Consider the following 24,776-nt stretch of genomic DNA (forward strand, 5'->3'; position numbering starts at 1 on the left):
CCTAATCCCCTTTCTGCTAGGTCTGGAAATGAGCCTCTGTGTCTATTTACCTGTGATGTTTGAGCGTACTTACACCAAATCCTGTCACAGATCAGGACAGGATGCTTCGGCTCTTTTCAATCAACATTCCAGCTCCTGGTTTAGGAGCTGAAACTCAGAGCTAGTCCTGCCTAGTTCCTATTTCATCAGTCAGGAAAGCATGCTCCATCATGCAACAAAACAGCAGAGGATGGTAACGATTCATGCTCAAAGGAAATTCCACGAGAGTTCCTCATTTCCAAGATCTGTACATAAACATCAGCTGCATGGATTGCGAACCCCATTTGTAACTTCTCGGTGGAGGTTTTCTACAATCACACTTTCATTAAGGTCTAACTGCTTCTTGTTTTTCCTGGCATGCTTGGGCTCAGTTCCAAAAGCAAAATTTAATTGTCCACATGCTTTAAGTCCAAGTTTACTAATTGCATATCCTCAAAATACTTTCCCACACTTTCTGTAGAGTTAGGCCACTGGGAATAGCACGAAGTGCATAAACAAAGTCATCTGATAGGAGCTCGAGATGTTTGGGATGTTGATTCAATGCTGCTTTCCACTTGCTGAATACCTTCAAGGAATAACAGTACTGAAATCATAATGAAACCATGTAATTTAGCTTTCTGTAGTCACGGCAATGAGTGGATTTGTCAGATAGGGAGGAGGAGTAGGAGGCTGGCGCAGATGGCACTTTGTTACATACCTAACCACAAAGCCAACTCTGTGGGAGCGTGGTGTGATGGGAAGCTCATCTTTGGAAAGCTTTCACCTTCAGAAAGGAAAACCGGGCTGAGCTCCAGTGCCAGCGCAGAATGTTAACCTGTCCTGGGAATGGGACCACTCTCTGTGCTTCACTTAAAGCCCATCAACCCTTCTACACTTGTAAAAAAATAAATCAGTGTTTCATGACCTCCCCAGATTCAGAGATGAGCACCAATTTCAGCAGTCATATCACCTTTGACAAACACAGGCCAAGAAAAGCTGTGAAGTGCCCTAGCTAGCCATGTCCCAGACCAAAGTAAAACTAGATTTGTGAACGATCACAGCAGTGCTGCCAAAGCCATTCTCTTTCCCAATTCACATTAAAGTATGATGGAGCACTTCTGATGCCAGACTCCCTAAAGCCGAGTTTAATAGCTGAGAGACGTATCCAGCATCGCTCTGTGCATCACAAGCAGCATTTAAGGATAATCTCTACTACAAGCACAGGAAAATATTACTTATTGTTACGGCCTTCTCATGTGAGAAATCTGAGTAGGCTGCAGTAGTAGCTTATATTTTGCTTTTATTTTACACGGCTTGCATACAAACTGTAGCAGCAAAAAATCAGGATAGCAAAAGCTTCATAGAAGGCCTAAGGATCATAGCATTAGAGAAGTATTATTAACACGGGGTTTTCATGCTCCAATTATTTGCACGTAGTAGTTGCGTTCATTTGCAGTTGACACTACTCTGGCTGGGAATTGTTTCCTGCATCTTAGCCTCCCACGAATTTTAGAGCTGGAAGAATACAAGGCATAAGGCTGCAGTGGAACTAGTCAGCCTCACATGCAGCAGAGGCTCCTGCCTAGCTCCCTGCTCTGCTCTTGCCTTAGGCATTTTCCAGAAGGACCAAGTTATGTGAGGTACTTCTGCTCCACATCAGGATGGAGGGAAGAAAATGAGAGCGTTAGAGCTTACATTTACTAGCTTTCTACATACCATTAACTTATTCAAACAGTCTAAGGTAAATAAAAGCCAAAATCCTCTTATGCTTCACAAGTTATCCTCATTAATACCACGTGCAGTTCCCACTAGTTAAAGCAGTGACTATATTCCTCTTAAAATTTTTGCTGTCTACTCAAGAGTTTCCCAATAGGATTAGAAATTTAAAACAAGAAAGCTAATAAAAATACTGATCCCTATTGAGAAAGAAGATGGAAGAGAACACAGCCATCTTATTTGTTCTCTCCCCCTCAACCATTTGAAAGAGCAGAAGACAACTCACACAGTAGTCAGCAATCAATACTGAGAAAGCTTTAGTCCTTCAGCTTGAATTAAAGACTTCCCCATTTGAGAATTGGAATGGGAAAATTGGCAGTAAGTGGTTCTCTGTGGAAAAATAAGTATTCTTTGGTAACCACTGGTTGCTGCTTCCCCACCCACCCCAGGAAGCAGGGACAAGGGAAAGCCACCACAGGGATGCCCTGGCTGCACTGGGCCACTTATCCCCTGGTGACATGGGGATATCACTGAGGCTATCCCACACTGCTGGCACCCTGGAGATGTAGTGACAAGCCACAGTGTCGCAGTCTCCCTCTCCCCTACCAGGTCCCCAATGCGTGCCCGTCTGCAGATAACATCCTTGGAAGTTTTCCTGTCAGAATTCATAGGCATAGACCCGATGAGTAGACTGGGTTTCAGAAGTCCCTCCTCTCCACCCCCATCTCTGTCCCCTTCACTGGTTGCTGACGGAAAGGCAGTTTATTTCATATACACGTGAGGGTGAAAGCTATTTGCTGTTAATTAGGCAATGTCAGTTTTCCAAGTAATATATTCAGTAGTGCCCCAAAACTCCATCTCACTTCTCAGCTTCAGTTTTCACCTCTGTTGTGTAGTTTTGTTTGTTTGTTTTTGTATGTGTGAGCCATCACATTGAGAAGGTTAATGTCCAAGTGTTACTGGGACTATTTGCAAATGAGATACTAGTTAGTATGTTCATGGTACAAATTGGTAGCAACTGCTTACCTCAGGCATAATAGCTGAAGTATTACGTGGCAGAATTCACTGAGAGGCAACTGACAGAAGCAGCACCACAGCCATTATCTGAAGGATCTTCATCATCCACTTACATTCCCAGATGGTTTAAAAGAAAAAAAAAGAAAACAAAGCAGTTTGACTTTTTTTTCTTTTTAAATGTAGCTCAGTGAACTTGATATATATGTTAAATTTTCAAAATCCTTAAGACCTAACATTACCAAATAACCAGCAGTCAAGACAAGGATTACACAAGAAGATATTTTTAAAACCACAAAAAAACTAGTTACAAGTATCATAGCAAAACAACTGCACTGAGAAAAGAGCTTAACAGCTCTGCGAGGCCAGAGCTGTATGCCCAAATAATGACAAACTGTTTAAGCATTTTGGCAAAAATAAGTATGTTACTGAAATTATTCTATTCACTGCTGTGGTATATGTCAGTAGAGCTAGTGGATACGTTTTTCCTGAGACTATCCCTTATCTCATGCTAAAATGTTTCTTCTGTTAAAGTTTGCTCCACATGTTACAGTTTTGGAGCTTAAATCCATAAAATAATGATCCTAAATATGAATTTATTGAGGTGAATTCCCAGCTGTGTGTGTAGCTGGTTTGAAAATGATTTGTTTTACTTCATAATACTTGTTTTACCTCATAATATTTGTTTGTGCTGGTGACAGCAGTGTTTCATCACAACATCATTCTCTACTTCTTTAACAGGGAGTGTAGGGATAGGACAAGGGGGAATAGTTTTAAATGGAAAGAGGGGAGGTTCAGATTAGATTTTAGAAGAAATTCTGTAATATGGGGGAGGCAAGGCCCTGTCCCAGGCTGCCCCGAGGAGCTGTGGGTGCCCCATCCCTGGCAGTGCCCAAGGCCAGGCTGGATGGGGCCTGCTCTGCTTGAGGGGTGGCACTGGGGGGGCTTTGAGGTCCATCCCACCCCAAATCATTCCGTGATTTGTAACTTACCTAGAGCAGATTAGATATTCATTACAGGATCCCAGAATGGATGAGGTTGGATGGGCCCTCTGAAGATCACCTAGTCCAACCCCTGCCAAGCAGGGTCACCCAGAGCACATTGTGCAGGGTGGCATCCAGGTGGGTTTGAATATCTCCAGAGAAGGAGACTCCACAACATCCCTGCAGTGTGCTGTCACCTCGCAGCAAGGAACCGAGCAGTTATTACCGCTCTAGGTGTTTCTGAGTGAGAATGGTGGCGTTTTTAACAGTCCTCTTTCTTTTATTGGCACCACGAGCAAGTTTTCAGGGCGATTTTGCACCCTTCATCACGCATACAACCCTAGAATAGAACCCCAGAACCATTTGGGGAATGGGCTTGAGTTGCGCCAGGGGAGTTTTAGGTTGGATGTTAGGAAGAACTTCTTTGCTGAAAGGGTTGTGAGGCATTGGAACAGGCTGCCCAGGGAGGTGGTGGAGTCACCATCCCTAGAAGTCTTTAAAAGACGTCTAGATGTAGAGCTTAGGGATATGTTTTAGTGGGGACTGTTAGCGTTAGGTCAGAGGTTGGACTCGATGATCTTGAGGTCTCTTCCAACCTAGAAATTCTGTGATTCTGTGATTGATTAAGGCTGGGAAAGCCGTCCAAGACCACCTGCTCCACCCACCCCCTTGCCACCAGTGTCACCACCACACTGGGGGGGGGGCTCTCAGGACGGCGCCCCGCGGACTACATTTCCCAGCGCGCCCGGCGGCGGGCACGGCCGTGTGACGCAGGGGAGGGGGGCACGGCCTGCGTGTGCGTGAGGGAGGCAGAGGAGAAAGACGGGGGGCGGAGGGGAGGAGGAGGGGGGGGGCAGCCCGGTCCCGGGGCGCGCGCGGAGCCGTTAGGACCGTTACGGCCGTTGGGAGCGTTGAGGGCGCTGAGGCGAAGGGAGAAGGAGCTAAAGGGGAAAGGGAGAGGGACGGGGGGAGCCGGCCGCAGGCTGCCGGCGGGACCGGCCGCCGCCACCACGGAGCTGAGGGAGCGGGGCCGGCGGCCGGTCCGCAGCTGGCAGGGGGCGGCCGCCTCGCCCTGCCCCGCCGCCATGCAGTGAGGGCGGCCCCGGCGCTGCCCCCCCGGCCCGGTCCGGTCCCTCTGTGGCGAGGCGCTGCCGGGGAGCGGAGGGGGCCCGGCGGGGCGGGGAGGGGACGGGGACGGGGACGGCGACGAAGAGGAGGGGAGCGGCCGCACCATGAACTACCAACAGCAGCTGGCCAACTCGGCAGCCATCCGCGCCGAGATCCAGCGCTTCGAGTCGGTGCACCCCAACATCTACTCCATCTACGAGCTGCTGGAGCGCCTGGAGGAGCCCGTGCTGCAGAGCCAGATCCGCGAGCATGTCATCGCCATCGAAGGTGAGCCTCTGACACCCCCCCGACGGCTGCCCCGGACCCCGTGAGGGGGTGTTTTGTTGTTTTTTTTTGGGGGGAGGGGGCTCGGTTGGAAAAGGGGGGCTCGGTGCTGCTCTGAGAAGTTGCTCTGCTGCCCGCTTGCTGCTGGTGTGCAGGCAGAGCAGCGTCCTGCGAGCAGCGGGGTGAGGTGAGAAGGACGATGCCTGCCTTGGAAGGGCTTGAGAAAAAGCAATATTTGGTGTTGCGTACAGCTCCCATCGAGACGCTGAATGCTCCGTCTTCGTTTCGGTGTTTTATCGAGTAAACAAGATGCACAAGCGGATCACGGGGCAGCACTCCGTGCAATAGTGTAAAAAAAACAACAAACAAACCCACGGGTTCGATAGCAAGATGGAGATAAGTCTTCTAAGCGTAGAGTTATACCTATCTGTCCTCAAAGCAGTGCTACAGATGCACATTCTAAGCAGTTCAAGAGTGCAAAACGAGAAAAAAAATCACGCTGGGAACTCTGTAGATATTTTGCTTAGCTACCACTGGAGGTAAAAAGAGCAAACAGTATTGGCTAAGAATGTGTCTTTAAGAAGAAATCTTTAAGTTATTTTGCCTGGTCGTTTAAAGCCTTGTGTTGTGTGCTTTTGCCATTGAATTAGTCTGCCGCTGTTTTGGAAGGGATTCAAGCGAGCAGAGTATGATGTATAGCATCTGAAATAGAGAGCTGGTTACAGCCATCAGGTTTTGATGGCCTCTCTCCTCCTTAAAGCATATGTCATAAAGAAAGTAACTGGGATTGTGACTTCTAAAGCTAACTGATTCATCTGACTGGAGCTGTGCAGCTTGAATGAAAGGGCAATGTGGTATTAAACGGGGGTACCATCAACATTTTAGGGGGAGGGGGCAATAATCCTTGTTAGCGTCCTGCATAGCAAGCCGGGGAGCCTGGCAGCGCCTGTCACGTATTGAAGAAGGCAGTTTGATGAGCAGACTTGGCTGGGGACTGAGTATGCGGTGGAGGTTTCTGCGTGTTGCCTATTGTACTTGTCACTTGTTGAGATGATGATGAGTGGCTGTCAGCTTCTGCGCCCCTCCTGGGAGTCCTTCCATTTGCTCTCCTCTTTCACGGAAGAGACGGAAACTTAATATATGTTGTGGGAAGGGGACACAGGCACCACTGTTCCTTTTGCAGTACTGCTGGTGTTTGGATTTCTGTGGGATAGATGATGTCCTTCAGGGGGGAAAAAGAAGATATATATTTAGTGGTAATTAATGCATGTCTATGTGGTTCTAAATGTCATGTTTCTTGATGCTTAGTGATGCAGCCAAGCTTGTGCAGAAGTGGGAGGAGGATGTGAAGTGTTCTATGTAGTTATCTCGGTAGCATGTGACTTGCATTTGTCTTGTCAAGTATTAATGGCTTGTTACCTAACTGTAGCTCCGTTCCCTTGTCACTCACAAAGGCTCTAAAAACAAAACAGCAGCCTGCAAACGTCTTTCAAAAGCAAAGCTGATGAGTAAAATTTTCGGAGACAGTTTGCTGTCTAACTTGTGTTGGACACTGAGTCATGCAACCAGCACATCTGATTCATGGGAAAGATTTATCTAGAAAAAGCGTCTATTTTAGGTAATTTTTCATTTGGAGGGCTCTTGAAGTACATGTAACCATGAATTTTACATATATGCAATTTTTAGTAACAACAGCAAAAAGAAGAAAGGCTAAGAAGATTCGCCTCACTCCTGGGTTACAACTGCACTAGGTTGTGTATTTTGGTAAACCTCCTTTGACTATTTTTCTGTAAAATTAGCTCCTAGCTTTGCATGATAACTCCGTATTGCATGTTTGAGGGTCTCGTCTGTTTTGCTGCTGTTGCAGTCTCAGAAGTCCTTACTGAGCTGCAGAGTTGAGTGTCGTAATGATAGCTCCCTAACTCACATGAAGCCTTTTGAGTTCAAGGTATTCAGCTTTTTTACTGATAGCGAGGAATTGCGGTGTTGGCACGTGGCTGAGATGAGAAAATATTAAGTAACTTTGTGCTGAAATAGTTTTTTCCAGTGGAAAAAGAAACTATACCCTTTAAAGAAAAGAATGTAGTCTCGTTAGTTCAGGCTGCTTTAAACCATAACTCCAACCAGCATGTGCGCCTTGATCAGCTCTGATAATTCTTACTTGCTTAAGAGAGGTTTTTATGGATGTAGAGGAGAACACACTTGGACTCTAAAGCAGTTTGAGACTTAATTCATCAAAGTTACGCTGTTAATTATTCTCAGAATTTCATTTTCGTTATAGATGTCACTGACTTAGTCTCTTTTAGGATTTTTTTTGGCAGTGTAAACTCCTTTCTAGGCTTTGAGCTCTGTTAGAGGAGTGCCTGGGCACACTTGCTGGATCAATGACTGTTTCAATAATGTGAAATGAAGCTGGTCTTCCAGCAGCAACGATTCCTCATATTCAAGGACAGGAGTTGTATCTAGTCGTAAGAGAGCAACTGCTAACTGCTAATTGTGTCCTGAATTGACGCTTTGATTTGATTTTTTTTTTTTTTTTTTCCAGAGACCTCTTTCATTGTGTTGTTCTGAGTTTGGTGTGATAATTGCTAAAACATTTGTGTGATACTGGTTTGTTAGCTTTTCTACACAGAATGAAAGTGCTAAGAGCTGGTTACTTTCAGGTTCATGCATTTCAGAGTTGCAGAGTTACAAATGGAAAATTGAACAGAAGTATGGGTTTTGTTATGAAATTCATAAGTAGCCAAGGAACTTTAGGTGCTGTTACCTGTTCTGTGGCTCATGAGCTGAGCTCCACCAGTAGAGGCATCAGTACTTGATCAGCATTCAGCAGTTCTTGTATCAAGTATGTAGAGTACTTAATGAACAGAGAGAAGGAAACACGAGTAGACTTCAGCAGTCTTTAAACTGCTGGAAACACCTTAGGTTTTCGAGACATGATGCTCTCGAGGTGTGAATGTGGTTATGTAAGGGTAAGTAACAGCTGGGTGTATCAGTTCCCATTTCTCTTGTCCAGAATGAGTCTCGTACTGTGTTGATATAAAATCTGAAGAATGATGCGAAACCAAAGAAAGGGAGTCAAGCAATCTGAAAATTTCATTTCTAATCCTTCATGAAATAATTTTAAAACAACCAAACAGGGTCAATGTCGTCTTCTTGGCTGATAGTCCATAAAAATTCTTTTGCTAGTGTACTTCACTTGGTACTAACAGGCACTAATGCAGCAGGCGTTGAGCATCTGAAATAGTTTGCTATCCTTTTACGCAGTGGCAAGCCTGTCAAAACACTCTGCTTCAACATGGGCTTTGAGCAGATTTTTGTAACTATGGGGAAGACAAGAAGTATCTTCAATCCTCTGCTAATAAAACAAAGCCTAACAACCACACTTAAGATACTGGCTTCAGTGTGCCCTGACAGTGATTTGAAAATCTCTGTGGTCTGTGGTTTTTTTGAGGGGTTTTGGAGGTTGCTGCTTTGAATCTTACAGATGCTATACCAAACAGTGCTCGGCTATGAAGAGCTGTGCTCCAGAGCATCTTGTGATTTCTATTTTAATCTTTCTGTTAAAGAAGAAGGAAAAAAGAAGGCATTTCAAAATTGTTTTGTGAATGCTAGTTTGGGTTTTGAAATTATGATTAACTATTTCCTTTCAGTCTTGGGACTTCAGAAGTCATCTCAAGCTTACAGAAGAGATGAGATCTGTGTACTTGGAAATAACTTGTTCAGGGCAGGGCAGAGATCCTGGTGCACTGGGGATTGGGTGCTAGAACGGGTGGGTTCTTTATTTTTTTCTTCAGTCGCTTTGAAATACATTTCTTGATAATAAAGAAGTCCAGGGTTGAATGAAGGCTCTTGAAGTGCAGGTTAGGGGCATCTGTCATTGCTGTGGGTCTCCAGCTGTGTTTTGTTCCCTGCCATGGCCCTTCTTTCCTTGGAGCCCTCTGCTTCATGAATCCTTAAGTGCTGGTACTGAGGTTCTCTATCTCACAGGAGCTATGTTCGCTTCTGGGGCTGAGATAACAGTATTTTAGCACATATTGAGACTGAGCAATGAGACAAACTGGGTTTATGTACAGTTTAAAAAAAAACAAAAAAAAATCTGCTGTGCGATATGAGACTACAGGCAGAAATGACAAGGATGCCAGTGATGATCTTGTTTTGTCTCCCTGTTCTAGAAGGGAGGCTGCAGCGAGGAGCTGTGGATATCTTAGTGACAATGGACAGGATGTGAGCAAGAAGTCTCAGGTTGTGCCAGGGGAGGTTTAGATTAGATGTGGGAAAGGATTTTGTCCCTGGCAGGGCGATGGAGCACTGGAAGGTGCTGCCCGGGTGTGGCAGAGTCCCAATCCCGGGAGGTGTTTGGGACATGGGGTTTAGGGATGGGGCTTGGTGGTGGGATCCAGTGGATTAGCCTGGTGGTTGGACTTGATGACCTTGAAGGTCTTTTCCAACCTATGATTGTTTGTTGAAAATAGGGGATTTGTCCTTAACTTGCCTGTTTGTGATGAGGCAGGGCTGAATCGTTGCAGTGAAGTAGACGCTCCTTGATAATGTACCGGGAGCTCATGGGAGGCTGCCAAGGCTGTCCTGCAATCAGCTTGTGCTGAGAGTGATATCAAAGCTGCAACTTGAAAACGATTATAGCCACTCTGAAAGCCGAATACCGGGCACCCCTTTTACTTAGCTCTTTGGTTGAAACAGACTTAGGAGATCAAGCATCTGTGGATCTCCCTGGAAGCAAATAATTAAGTCTAGCAACTGGGAAGGAGAGTTTGGGAGTCCATGTATGTTGTAGTATTTAAATAAGTCAAGGGAATGATGCTGTAGTTTAGATATTTAAGTGTAAATGAGCAAAACTGAAGAAATTAGTATTGATGAGACAGTGGCATCTTGAAACCTTAGTACTACTCACCCTATTCAAGCTGTCTTACTGCTGTGCTTTTTTAAACTGTGGATCAGTCTATGGGATTTGTAGCTTTATCACTACAGCTGATACTCCAAATGTAACAAACAATGATGCAAATCCATTTCATATGGGTGCCAAAATGCTTTAAAATGGTTTTGGAGGCTGAGTATGACATCTTAGCATGCAAAACAAGGCTACTTTTTGCTCGCTTTGCTTTTCAGGTCTGCAAAATAAATAATTTAAGATGTAGTAATTTGTCTGGCAGGAGTCTGTAGTCTTGCACTGAATTTTACTTTGAGGAAAACTTTTAGAGGCAGTGCCTGGGGAACAGTTTTGTAGCATGGCCATCTTGTTTCAGATTTGTGGGAGAGAGGGCAACAATAGAGCATGCCAGGAATGTGGTTTTTTTGTGTGTTTTGTTCTGGGGGATTCAATTCATGTGGTTCAGTCAGATGTAGGGAATCCAGTCAATCCGCACCTTGAATATCGTGCTCAGTTTGGGGCCCCTCACTACAGGAAGATGTAGAGATGCTCAAATGAGGATGCTGGGAAGGGCCTGGAAACAAGGCTGAGCAGCGGCTGAGGGAGCCGGGGCTGCTTCGTCTGAGGAGAAGGATGCCAAGGGGAGGCCTCGCGGCTCCCTACAGCTACTGAGAGGAGGCTGTGGCCTGGCAGTGCCCGTCTCTTCCCTCAGGTGGTGAGGAGATGGTCTCAAATGTTGCATTGGGCAGCCTGGGGCAGTGGTGGAATCTCTGTCCTGGGAGGTGTTTCCGAGCCGTGTGGATGCGGTGGCTGGACTGGATGTTGGAGGTTTTTTCTAATCTAGGTGATCCAATGAGTCTGTTACCCAGGCTGTGAGATAGCTGCTCTCTGGCCGTGAACTCTACTGCGTGAAGCAAGGGGGTTGAGCCTTGTAGCAAGCGGTGAAAATGCCATGTATTCCATTAATTCCCAAATACTTATGGGGTATACTTAAAAGTAGCCCGTCAGACTACAGTATACAATGAAAAAAAAGCGTACTTCTCTGGAGAATGGTGGAGTTTGGGAATGGTGCCAGGCAGATGAGGAGTGCCTCCACAGACCTCAGGAATACTTCACTCTCTGCTGCATCACAACTGGGAACTTGTTTTGTCCTTACCGATGAGAAGGGTAAATGGCACTGTTGGTATTTAAGATAACGCGAGTGCAAAATAACGTAGTAGCTGAAATAGAGAATTCATTTGCATCTTAACTGTGTGACCTTTTGCTTACAGCGCCTTTAAAGCATCGTTTCTGCAATTGTTGCTTTTTGTGTTAAGGTTACCCTTTCTGACTTTGATACATGCAGCTTTCTACCATTTGTGGAAAAAATCAAAAATGGTTTCATACAGTCAGTGAAAATTACAGGGGATAAAGTTCCCCTATTCTGAACAAGAAAACATTGCTTTAAATGTTTTTGGTAATCCTAACCTCCGTGAAAATAGGAGATTTGTCTTCTGTAATATTAGTTTTTGTCCTTGACCAGCTTCAAGGACTGCTTGTGCTTCATGTTACCCGTACTGATGGGGAGCTACGCTAAGCTTCTCTTTTGTGCTCTGGCTTGTCTTTATACCATGAGATAATCGAGCAAGGACTTGCTGGATATGGACGAACTGCAAGATGTTGCTTGCTTGTACTAAGGGCTCCTGGGAATCAGGCACCATCAGGACTTAAATATGGCTTTGTGGAGAGAGACATCCCCGCACGGAGCCCTGTGGCGAGGGTGTGCAAGAGTTGCTGCCTGGGTGGAGGCAGGAGTACTGGGGGCCTTGGGACAAAGACCCCAAAGGGTCTGGGACCAGGTTGGAGCAGGGGGCAGTGACACAGATCCTGCAGCTGTCCCTCTATCCCCTGACTTCAGCCCTTTGCACTGCTGGGCTTACCGCGGTGCTGAGGCTTCCTGGGAGGCTGCAGCTGGCCGCAGACCCCTGGGCACACAAGGAGGATGAGGGCTCTAACCCCAGGTGTACCCTTCGCCCCTGTCCAACCCCACTCCAGCCTTGGTGTTTTTCATGAGGTGCTGTGTGGGGACACCCCACTATGGCTCTGGGGCCTTCCTGGGAGCACAGGGCTTAGACTGGTTTGGTTTGGGGATGGTGCTGGGATTCTTGCACACCGGCTGCTGTGGTGAGCTGTGCCTGTACCCCAGGGGGAGAGCAGCTTGGCTCAGGTGCCTGGATCCTTCCTGGATGTATGGGTCCTCTGCCAGTCCACCATAGCAGGGGAGGGTATCTGGGGGGAAGTTTAGCTTTTTCTTTTTCTTTTTTTTTCTTTTTTTTATTATTTAAAAAAATAAAACTAAGTACTCAGCACTGGTAAGTGCTGAGTTCCCCAGTACAGGAGAGACCTGGAGCTAGTGGGGGGAGCCCAGTGAAGGGTCATGAAGATGCTGAAGGGGAGGGAAGGCTGAGAGAGCTGGGGCTGCGCAGCCTGGGAAAGAGGAGGCTTGGGAAGGCCAAGAGGCCCTGGGCACAGCCTGGAGCCCAGGAGGCTCCCTCTGAGCACCAGGCAGCACTGCTGTGCTGGGCGGGTGCCGCAGCCCTGGCACAGGCTGCCCAGAGCCTGGGGGGGCTCCTCCTTGGGGAGCTTCAGGAGGCGCCTGGACCTGGGGCTGGGCACCCTGTCTGAGCTGAGGTGGGATGGAGGAGGTGAAGCAGTTTGACTGAAGAGTTCCTCCCCGGGGGCAGCACTCTGCACCTCTCCTGGCTGGGCTTCCCCAAGCTCCTGCCAGCCCAGCTCTGCGGCCTGTCCCTCTGGGGGTGGCTGCATGGCCCTCTGCTGCCTCAGCTGCTCCACGATGTCTGCGAACATGCTGCAGGTATGCTCTGCCCTGTCATCTGGGGTATTCATTAAGATGTTAGATGGTATCGGAGCCAATATTGACCTTTGGGGTGCACAGCTGGTTACTGGCCTCTGTAGTGGCAAAATTGTTAATATTTCAGAGCGAGAGGTCTGGCTGAGAAGCTTATCCTAACTAAAAGAACATTCCTTTGAGCTCAAAGCCAACAAGTCTGTGGTTTTCCCAGCTCCCTGCTTCTGAGCTAAGACAATACTGGGTGTGCCGCTCCTGTGGGCTCCACCAGGAGCCATCTCTCCCTGTCCTATTATCACTGATTGATTCCCTAGAATTGTGGCAGTTAGCAAGCTTCTTAAGGAGTCCATCCCTCCCAGGGATTCATACCTGCCTTTGCTAACACCGAGATGATTGTTTTTCCTCACCTCTCTCTCCAATCACTTGGCAGGGAATGGGAGAGCAGAGGATGAGATGGAAAAGGCAGCATTTACATGCAGTGAAGGTAGAGGGTTCAAGGGTGTTCATGAACTCCCCAGCATGAGGGTAGAGGGTGGCAAATAGTTTTTCGAGTGACAAGATGAAATTTCTTTTAAAAGGTTGTTATAAAGTCAAGAGTATTTCACTTCCCTGTGTATATATATCTGGAATGACTTTTCAGGAACTTTTTAGTCATCTGTACAGCTTTTGATCCAAATTTGCAACTAACGTGTACTTCTGTTTCATTTTGATAAGGTTATAAATACTGCAGGAATTTTGTGATTAACCTTAGAAATTAGGTAACGATGTGGTCTCACTGTGGCATGCTCAGGCAGCTGTGGAAATATGTCCTCGTAGAAAGTTCCGCCTTGTGATTACAAATGCAAGAGGAAGCAGGCATTGTTGGATTCCCTCGTTCCTAGTGCATCCATTGTGGCGCAGCTGACAGCTCCAAATCTTCCTGGAAGTGTTCAGTGTCTCTTTTAGAAAGAATGGAAGCAGATGCATTATTTAACCGGTCTATACACATCCAATCTCATTAATGCTATTTCAGGGTTCTGACTAACATCATCCTTGGAGGCTGTGCAATGCCACAGATGAAGGGCTATTGAGATGACAGTGCATTTCCAACTCAGTGAGCGGCTTGGCTTTCTTTCCCCCCCCTGTTGCTTCAGTGAGCCACTTGAAGAAGCAAGCACAAAAATACAGGGTTGATGTGACTGAGGTGTATAATTTTTGTGTCTCATCTAGTAGCTTTATTTGCTTACATACTTGGGCAATGAATGTAAGCCTAATGATTAGACAACTATTTTATTTGCTAATTTCCCCTTCTGTGCTTAAGGAAATAAATACAGGCAAGCAAAGTGACTCTTGCGAATGCTGTAATTGAGTCTGTGGCTTTAGCTGTATTGCAGTACATCTGTGGCCTTTTTATTTGTTTACTTATGAGAAACTTCAGACTTGTATTGGTTTTTGTTTCATTTTGAGGGAATTGAAGGGCCATTTGTAGCCTAGATGAGAGCAATTGGACATAATTTGATATGAAACCTGGAGGAAAAATCTCCTTAACTTGAATTTGGTAGTGTTTACAGTTTCTATTAAGCTGAAGCTGCAGATGATGTTCTTCCTGTTAGTAATTTTTCTATGAATTTATACTCCTCTATCTGTACTTCAGAGCCACAACTAAATGTGGGCTGGCAGTGTGCCCAGGTGTCCTAGAAGGCCAGTGGCATCCTGGCCTCCATCAGAAGTAACATGGCCAGTGGGGCTAGGGAAGCGATCATCACCTTGTATGCAGCACTGGTGAGCTTGGGGTCAGGGGTCTTGGTCTCTCCCCTCAGACAACAAGTGATAGGACACGATGCAATGGCCACAAGTTGCATCAGGAAGGTTTAGGTTGGGCATTAGGAAGAATTTCTTCATGGAGAAGGAGGTCAGGCACTGGAATGTGCTGCCTGGGGAAGTTGTGGAGTCACCATCCATGGCAGTGTTTAAGAGATGTGAGGACGTGGCACTGAGGGATGTGGTTTGGTGGTGGGAGGTGTTAGGTCAGGTTGATGGATGGACCTGGTGATCTTGTAAGTCTTTCCCAACCCAGCTGACTTGGATTCTACGGTTTTCAGTAGCAGAACCAGGAGGACACAGCAAGATAGGCCCTATTGCAGGATATTTTAGCGTCCTGTAACCAGTAGTGTGAGAATGTGCAATTTCTATTATTTCACTACTTCACTTAGCATGCTCAGAAGAAAAGCCAGGAAGCCTGTCTTTTAGGTATCACAGCAACTGTGTTCTCTAGGGGAAATGTGCTAAAAGCATGCCACTGGCTGCCAAGGCAGCAGTCATTTAAATGTATCCCACTTAACTTTGCAAATGTTTGTGTATCAGAGTTAACTAATTGTGAACCAAAAGCAAGGCTTTTTGCATCACTTGGTCAATAACCCAAGAAAGATTTCCTGTTTTTAATCCAGCAGTGAATTTCCCCAGAGATACCAGCCAAACTCAGGAAAACACACCCAAACCAGAGATGTGGGGAAAAGGAGAGAGATCATGTGTATGGATTGATAAAGCACACAGTTGAAATAAATCTCCAAATGGTTCCTCATTTTCCCTGTTTTCTAGAGTGTCACCGCCAGAATTAGTCATTCGGTGAACCCACTTAAAGTGGTTTGAAGCTTTATAATCATTTTAATGTCACAGAGACAAAGGTCCAGTCGTCTAGTCAGCCTTCCTGTGGCAGCTGTCCTAACACTACAGCTCGGTGAAGAGAGGGTGCCAACTATAGCAGTCATGACCTGCAGCATTTCTGGTTACGAGCTTGCCCTGCTAAATTACCTGTATTGCTTTCATAATGTTGAGCTGCCTGCACAGGATACAGAAGTTAAATTTTCTTACGGATTGTATGGAAAGCATTGTTGCGTAATATTGGACTCTAAATTTATCTGAACTGCAAAGAAACAAGCCTTTGGTTTTATTACCTTGCTCTCCGCCTGTGAGATGAGATTACAGTATAATGGGGAAAAAGCATTCAAGAGTGTTCAACCCTTCCTGAATTGAAAGGAAGAAGCTTTCTTGGGTTTCTTTGCAGAGTACTTGAGAGACAAGATTTGTACGTGGGTGTTTGGAAGGATATAGTAAGAACTGAGAAACTGGAATTGATGGAAAATAGAGCGTGAGGACAGCAAGGAAGGCAAGGGAATGACAAGTGCAGCATGGCAAGTGCTGAAACAGTTGTGGCGTGGGTCATTTGCTGGAGTTTAGGTGCCTGCATGATGAAAGCCTGGTGTGTGTGTATGTGTGTGTCACCTGGTACGTACATGTATGGCTTCCACTGCTGCAGCTGCAATCTTCTGTTCTGCACGCTTAACGCTTTCCTCTTGAGCAGCATAACTGATGATACCAAGGCTGATTCAGTTTGTAAGTTAGATACAAAGAGGCGTTTCAGTTATCAGCTCCAAGTGGCTGCCTTCTGGGAAGCCTATTTTTAATGCCGTGGGATTATCCTGACACAGGGGGTAGATGCTCAGCTCCTCCCAGCATTTGTCCTGAAGGGTAGATAGATCTAACTGGAGACTTGATGCTGTCAGTGAAATATAAAATGTTCTAAAAAGGTAGTGAGTGACTATCGCTGGAGATGATCCTGGCTGATTTTTGCTGTTAAAATGGGGGCTTTGCTGTTTTCACATTTCCGTTCTTAGAATCATAAGAATGAAAAGAACTTGAAAACTATTGTAGAGAGGGAAGGAACAAAATCTCCTGAAAACCAAGCTGTTAGATGTTTTGAAGGTGTACAAAGGAGTAGTTGAGCTGACATTCGATTTTCTACTTAGATTTGAATATTGCTCTCTCTTCTTTTTAAGCCTAATGTGATGAATGAGTTAGGCTTTAGGGTCTAAATGCTTCATGATATGTTAAGATGAGATAACCAATGCTTCTGTCATAGTAAGCTGTTATGCACTTCGTAGTGCTCATGATCGTCTGTAGCACTGGCAGGCTTTTATGATCAGGCACAGGTGGAATGCTCTTGGAAAAAACACAGCTAGGGCCTAGAAAGTGGTAGCTGAAAGTCAGAGACCTGCTGTCACTGCTGTTCAAGGTGCCAGCTCTCAGGTTCTTCAGAGAAAGGTGGGCCATGTGCATCTCATTTGGATAACTTTTTGTTATCTAATTGTTAGAAATAGAACAAGAACAGTAGCTTGGAAAATGATAATAAATGTGGGCATTGGATAGTGAAAAAAGCAGTTAGTAATCATTTTGTTGCTAATTGCATGGTCCCTGTTTCTGGCTAGAAGGTGTTACTGGCTGTGTTGCCAAGGGTACGTGTGTCAGCTAGGAGAAAAACAACCTACTATGTAACAGCAATGAAGGAAAATAATGTTCCTTTCCTTGTGTGAATATAAAATCAGTGATGTAGTAGAGGTTTGTTTTCCATTTTTTTAAGCCTTTATAAAGTATTTGCATAATTTCAGGTTTTCAAGTCTTTTTTTTTTTTGGTATCATGAATAATGTTGAGTAACGGTGCTCCTAGTCCTCCTTCAAAATGTGTTCCTTCTGGAAATTTCATTTTAGGTTGTTGTTTGAGGTTGGAGTCGAAAGACTTCTCTGGGTCTCTGGGCGAGCTTCTGCTCCGTTTGCACAGGATGTTGACAGTGGTGGGTAGCAGCTTTGTATTACCTGAAATTGTTAAAATTGACAGTGCTGCTGATATGCTCCAAATATCAAAGCCAATAGCTGGAGCCTTATCGCATTTCCAACTTTTCCATAGTCATTGATCATCTTCCTATGGCAATCCAGCTGCTCCAACATAAGTCTGTAGGTTGGAGTTCAGTAAGAGAAGGCAGGCAGAAATAGAAGCAAGTTGTGCAAAGCTAGTCCTGTGCCCTGTTGGTAATGCATCCGTTTTCTTGCTTTCCTAATGCAGAAGGAGACTTTGATTTTAACCTGTGTTAGCTGGCCTTTTGAAGTATCTCGCTGTTGTGGGACTGCAGCATTTAATAGTGTTCAGATGTGTAACGGTGTTAGCTTCTGGATGGGGCTCCTCTTGCGAAGCTGTATCTGCTTCTGCAGGTGGAGCTGACCAGAAGGGCACGACTTGCCTGGGGCTAGAGATGTGTTGAAGGCACAGCTTGTGGCCGTGAGGGGAGAGAGAGAAGTGGGAAGATGGAAAGGAGGTGTGGTAATCCTCTGGGGCCAGCAAGGTGGAGGCACGAGCATTGACAGCTGGCACCTGCCTTGGTAATGCTGAATGAGGTTGAAAGCCAGGATTTTAGCTGAAGTCAGGAAACCCAGATGACTCTTTTTTGGGGCATTATGCATGTATAAAAAGACAGTACTTCTCAGGGAATATTTTGCTAACTGGAACATCTTGCTTCCTGCATAATAGAGTGAACTCAGTTAGAGGGTTGCTGGTTTGATTTATTATGCTAATTGATGAGGTAGTTGATGTGAACTGCATGTACTTATTACTCACTTGCCAGCAAACTCCAAATTATCTGAGAAAAGCTTTTAAAATGGAGCATTGCATGTTTTTTAAACCTGGTCAGTGTACAAATACAAGCAAGCCAGAAGCCACCAGCTGTTCCTAAGTGCTCAATGGAAGTGAGACACATTTTAGTCACTGGAATGTTTCAGGGAAAGTGAAGTGGCTTTAATGTAGTCTCATACTTGCTCTTCACAGTATTTAAGCACTCCTGGAAGATTTTTTTTTACTTCTTTCTTCTTCAACTGGATTGTTACTGTTATCTGTGTAGTAAAAATAGGATATGTGAAACTTGATTGGGCATTTTTGATAATAAAAGATCTGATGTACAATTTGAATTTATATTCTGGCATACGTGCCAGTCAGTGCAGCAGAAATCCCAGTTTCATAGGAATAAAACGTGGGGTAACTCATGCAGTGGTGTTGAGGTACTATGAACATGCTGACAGTTGTCTGCCTGGTAAAGGAAGTGTTCATTAGGTATTTTACTTCTTGGGCAAACATTCAGCTGAAATGCAGGATGGAAAGGTTTTGTATTTCTGGGCTGATAGGGGAAATGTTAATGTCAGATTATGGAATGCAGGAGGCTGAAGGGATGGCTTATGGACATGTAAATGAAGAAAAATCTGCTCGAGGAGAGCGCTGTAGTAGGCGATTTTTTAGTTTGAAGGGCTGTGTGGGCTGCTGTCTGTGCGAATGGGGTAGCTGGGCAGAGCCTCCTTCCTGCTGGACTGTAGCTCTGTCAGGTGCTGTGTGCGTTGTGTTAGCTGAAAATTCCTGACCAACTGCGGTTTGACAAAACATCCATCCATCTACCTTGAACTTGATATTCCAAAGTGATTTAGATGTGAATGAATTCAGAGCTTCCTGATTTGAGGCTTGCTGTGGGGGCAGGCCAGTAGGTGTTGACGTGAAACTACAGAAAGCTGAAAGAGGCAGTCAGTTGGGAGGGGAAAATACACTGAGGAACTGGTGGTGGGCTGGGACTTGAATGTAGGCTGTCAACAGCAAAGTACCTTGGTGACCTAAAAAGTACTAGTATGTCCCTTTAGGGATTGCTTGATGTTAGGTAGTGACATGCTATAAAAATTAAAGTACAAGTATATATCCCTTGGTTTGCTAACTAGGTCAGGCCAATAGTGTTTTTTTCCTCCTTTCAGACACTGGGAGATAAATGGGAAAAATCAATTTTGTCAGTGTTTGTAAAGCACCTGGAGCAGCAAGGTAGCCTACAGGTGTTCTCAGAATTTTTTTTGGAAATTACTATGTAAATAAGGTGGCTTGCTCAGAATGAGCCAGCTGCTTGTTAGTAACTTGCATATGGATATCATCATCTTGGAAGGAAGCGGCACCAAAACAAGGCCTCCTAAATGCTGTCTGGGAGTCTGTAACTTCAGTGAAAGGTGCTGCCAGAGGAACCTGTGTTGTCCAGTGGTGACACACTTCTTCTGGATCATTAGTAACGTGCGGCGATTTTTCTGTACTTCTTGTAACTGTCCTCTGCTTAGCAGGTGGGGATATTGCGTAGTAGGTATGGGGTGATACCGGATGAATGCAGGGTACCCTGCTGTCCTGTGATGACAAGCTAGGTAAGTCGGGTACTGAGAAACAGATCCAATCACAGATGGGATTAGTTTTTTTTTTAAACAGGATCAGTGAAGTAGTGATATTAAAAAACAAACAAAAAACAACCAAACAAAAAAAAACAACATTACAAATAGGTATGAGCACAGCTATATAAATCTGTAGGTTTCTCCCTGACTTGTATATCTTTATTTAGATATATTTAATTATAATCAGTAGGTGGCTCCAGATGCTATTTTACTTGCTGTAATAAATCAGAGGTACTCAAACCAGCTTATTCCACAACTTGCTTTAAAGGATTTGGTGACAGCCTTTAAAAAAAAGTACTGAGTGCAGTAGTGTGTTAGAGAAAGCAGTGCCTTAGAAAAGTCGCTTGTTTCAAATGATCTACATGGTGGTTGCATATGTGATGTGGAGGTGTGTGTGTTTATTTGAGTACTGAAGCTGGCACAAAACTGGTTCACTTGGATGGAAACATTAGTGCCAGTGCAGAGGCCTCGGTGCAGGTGGGGGATCAGTCAGGGTCTAAGTACAGGCTGGGGTTAGTCTGTTGGCATTTCTTGCTGTCAGTGCCACTAACGCTTGACCTAACTGGAGTGAAGTTGGTTCAGGTATGCGGAGAAACCGCTGTAGTTGTAGTATGATTCATTTTGAGCTGCGCTTCCCTGGTAATTCTGGAACAATTGCTTTATAAAAGACAGTAAGTAACCCAAATATGAACTGTCCTTATTCTCCCAGCATCAGTCTCGTTTCCCTCCATTAACTTGTTAAGTCAATAACAAGCCAGTTCTTATCTAGGGATGTCAGCAGAACGAGGGGATGGTTATTGACCTCAGCAGAACATATTGCCCAGACAGTGATTAAGATAAAGGTTTCTCTGAGTATAGCGTATGGAGAAAACTACAAGATGCCACAAAAACCCTCCAAGATCTCATAACTCTGAAGGGAAAACAAATGGATGCATAAGAGGTCAGTATGAGACAACTATATTAGGCGTAGTCTTCTCAGAAAGGAGAACTACTAGAAACCAGGATGCTGACAAAAAATGAGATTGAAAATCCTAATGTGGAGTGGGAGAGAAAATGCAGGGTTTATTTTTTAACCATATCAACTTGACAGCAGGTAAGTCCGATGTAGCTATAAAAAATGATTTTAATGGGTAAGACAGCTGTATGTACTTGAAGTATGGGATAGTCACTGGTTTCCTATTTCGAATAAATCTTTTTGTTTTGTATTTTCCTTGAAGCAGGATAAACAAACCATTGAAGTGTAGGCGTTCATGGGAATATAGAGGCTTTGGTGTCTGTTGGTTTTTACTCTAGCAAATGGTTCAGGTGATTGCAGGATGCTGACTTGTGCAAATAAAGAAGCAAAATCCTCATAATGCTTAAAGACCAGCCGCTGGTCTTGGGAGACTTCAAGGTAAAAAGTAAAATGACAGAACTTGACAGAATTCCTAAGGATTCTGGAGCAGCCCTTTGATCTGCTTTGAATACGTTAAGGGCTTTGGCTCTGATCTGGTTCTGCTTCTGGTCTCTATCGGTGTGTATCCATGCCAAATTTAAGAGTGACTTTGGTATTTCAATATTTATATACTGTGTCATAATGAGCATCTGATTTAAAAGCAAAGATTTTTAACGATAAGTTGTCTATGGCACTTGTTTAATTTGTGCCTTTCAGGAAAGTTATGAATTCACAGTTAATGCGCTATGGCTTTTAAGCACAACTTCTGCAAAAGAACAGTGCTTTAATTTATGTTGTACTCAAGTGAAATGTGACAGGGGAATATTTGTAAGAAGGATTATATGAAGTACCTCACTAATGACAAATTGTGATACGTTTGAAATGAGATTCATAATCAAATGTATTTCTGATCCTGCTTAGCAAAGAACATTAGCCCAAGCAGGAGTCAAGCAGTAACTCTGTTTCCAGCTTCTGTAGAATGGCAGCCCTGACCAAGGCTGATTCCCCATGGTTCTTCCATGCAGCTTCACTGTGAAGATGCTGGCGGTCCTGTGCTGCTTGTCCTCTGTCCTGTGTGCTGCCTCTTGTAAGCCCCCCGCTAGCTGGAAAGAGGCGGCGAGTGCTGGGGCTGCACCCAGGCCACCCGCTTGCCTGTGGGGTCCGTGTGGGGTCAGGGCTCATGGGCAGGTTGATTGGTGGAGGCCAGCTGGGGCTGAAGAACACTGAGCATTTCCAGTGCCCTTCTGCTAGCAACTTTGATTTGAGAGCAAAAGTCCAGAAAACAAGCTGAAAGTGGGTGAAGGACTCAAAACTTGTTAAGAGAAGTTCTCATCTTATTTAAAAGACACCATATATATGTATTTGTGTGTATATATACATGTGATGTGTTTTATCCAATGGCTAAGTTGACTTGCACAAAAAGAGAAGCTGTTTTAACTTGTGCTCTGTTTGCTCTGTAAGAAGTTGAAGCTTTTTGTTGAGAAAAGTATACAGTATTTGCTGCCATGTTGTAACATGCAGCTGAATGCTGACCTTACAAAAATAATGTTTTGAGCCAGTGAGGCCTGTATTACAACTATTAGTTACTACTGTACTATCAGAGTCTTTTGAAAGGATTTAATCTTTTTTATTTAAAAAAAAAAAAAAAAGCAGAGTAATGTCTCTTCAGGTTCCTCAGGCAAGCTGAATCTGTAATTTGGGGCTGTATTTCTGTGCTCCTTTTTCTTAGAATTATTGCAACTTCCATTCAGGTTGAACTCAAACGGAGGTGGTGTGCCTCAATTCCCAGTTCAATGTTAGCTGAAAAGAATACTAAGAATGTGGAAAGGTTTCGGTAAAGTTGAGCAACGACTCACAAGGAGAAGAATCCTTCCATCCCACCAGCTCCCTTTCACAGGTTCCTACCCTTCCTAAACCAGATGGGCGTACAAGTGAGTAATTGTTATACTGGAATAGCAAGCTCAATAAGCTTGCATAAAACTTAGGTGAGCTCCAGAGCTGTTGCCGGAAGGGGTGTGTGTCTGGGACAGCTTGTTAGGGTGCCAGAGGGCTGCTGGATCTGTTCAGTGGATTGTTGGCCTCCATCCAAGCCTTGTTTTTTCTTAAGCAACAGGGGCAGGTAGCTGGATGCTGCATAGAAGCCATCGCAATGGAGCTGATCAATAGGCTCCAAAATAACTTGGATGCTGCTAAGGAGATAACAAATATGGGTTCCCTTTATCTGCAGCTGATCGTGAGCATGTGGAACCTGAGTTGCTCGTGTAATTAACGGTCTAAGGTTTCAATTTATATTGCCAAAGGGCTAATATGTATCATCCTTGTGATTGTTCTTTCATTTGCATAATGTGCAAATTAAAATACCGCTAGAGTTGTAATGCATATAAGTCATGCAGCTAAGCACAATTTTTCTTTCAGCAAGAAGAAATTTATCATTCCAAAAGTGCTAAAAATGATATAGCAAAGGGGAGTGTGTTTTATGTTTAGGATTTTGAGCTGAACAAAAGGAGACATAGTTGCAACTATTGCTAACTTGTATGTGTGTTACTTTCATAAGTATCCCTTAATATTTGTAGATAGTACCAACAGGAAGTCTTGTCTTCAGTACTTCTGAGACAATAATTTTAACTTTTTAATGCAACTCTTGACAATCTGACACTGTTCCTTTTTTGGTTTTCTAAAACTTGGTGAACGTGTACTAGGCTTGAATGAAATAAAGTGAGCACATTTCTGAAGTCAAATTGTTGTCTTAAAATACTACTGTTTGTTGTTGACTATTTTGTTCGTTATAATGTGAGTCATCTTTTGCGTAATGGGCAACTGTGCTAATTTGTGGATGTGAAAATAATTGCAGTGCTTACGGGAACAGCTGTTGGCCAAAGCTTTCAGTTACGCTCTGAATGACAGAGCTTTTCAGAAAATGCTTGCTTATCCCAAAGTATAAGAGTGATCCAGTACCACATACGTTTCTCTTGGTCTCTCTTCTACCTTGTCTGTTTGTGCTGTGAAACCAGACTGCTCTGGAACTGCTGCCTGCGACAAGTTAGTGCTGGAGGCCGTGGAGTGTTGTAGAGGAGATTTCTGCCACACGCTTACCAGGAAATGTTACTGAACCAGAAAACAAGCTAAGGGCCTACCTTAGGTTAGCCTCCTCTTGTTGATGTTATACTTCATTTTTCCTAGTTGTCCTGATAATGAAAGGTTTTGGAGATGTCACATCAAGTCATGACAACAATATTGACCTTCTTCATGTTTATTCAGAACAAATAAGAAATTGTCAAGCTTCAGTCCAGTCTAGCTTCCCTTGTCAAATCTGACTCCTTACAGACCAAATACCTGCTCTAAAAGTAAGGCAGCAGAGGAGTTCTGGTGTTCTTGCTGGCATCAGACTGTGTGCTTTGTGACACAGTGATTGCAGCTGTGACGGTGATGATGCAGCAGAGGATAGCTGAAGTCACTACAGGACTAACCAACTTTGCAGGAGGCTTGTTTAATTTTCTTGATAGCAACCTAGGTTTTCTATGCTACTGGGAGTACCACATCATTTTATTTATTGGATTATTATTTTTTTTTGAGTCCATTCCAAAGCAGTGTGCTTTAGCAGAGCGAAGCTGTGTGCTGCTGTCCCATGGTGGATGCACAGCTGTGCATGGAAGATACGATCTTGCTGTCAAGGGTCAAGAACAGTTCAGTAATACAGAAACAGGTGCTGTCTGCTTGGCATCCGTATGGCATTGATAAGAGCGAGCTCTGTGAATCAACGCCAAGTAGTCCTTCGGATTTACTCAGCTCTATGAGAGCCTGAGCCTGGTGTGCTTTTTTGTTGTGGGAAGAATGAACAGAAGTTGTACATGACAGAGAAGTACCTGCAGAAGAGGAACTGGCTGCCTGTGTAGGGACCAGGAATGGTGTGGTCAGGTTACTTTCAGGAAGCCTTGT

At 44.5% G+C, this 24,776-nt stretch overlaps 1 protein-coding gene across 5 annotated transcripts in view; it reads left to right on the top strand.

The window, feature by feature from the left end:
* The first annotated feature begins 4,543 nt into the window (after positions 1–4,543).
* AGAP1 (ArfGAP with GTPase domain, ankyrin repeat and PH domain 1) overlaps positions 4,544–24,776 on the top strand; it is a 362,269-nt gene continuing 342,036 nt past the window's right edge. For 2 of the 5 annotated variants that reach the window (XM_038182545.2, XM_072041207.1), the window contains exon 1: positions 4,544–5,126. In XM_038182545.2, coding sequence (XP_038038473.1) covers positions 4,964–5,126 — 163 coding nt within the window. In that variant the 5' untranslated portion in view covers positions 4,544–4,963. The remainder of the gene's footprint in view (positions 5,127–24,776) is intronic. The other 3 variants (XM_038182547.2, XM_038182549.2, XM_038182548.2) reach the window with 3 other exon arrangements.

This window comes from Anas platyrhynchos, chromosome 7, assembly GCF_047663525.1.
Source record: "Anas platyrhynchos isolate ZD024472 breed Pekin duck chromosome 7, IASCAAS_PekinDuck_T2T, whole genome shotgun sequence".
Classification (NCBI taxonomy): Eukaryota; Metazoa; Chordata; class Aves; order Anseriformes; family Anatidae; genus Anas; species Anas platyrhynchos.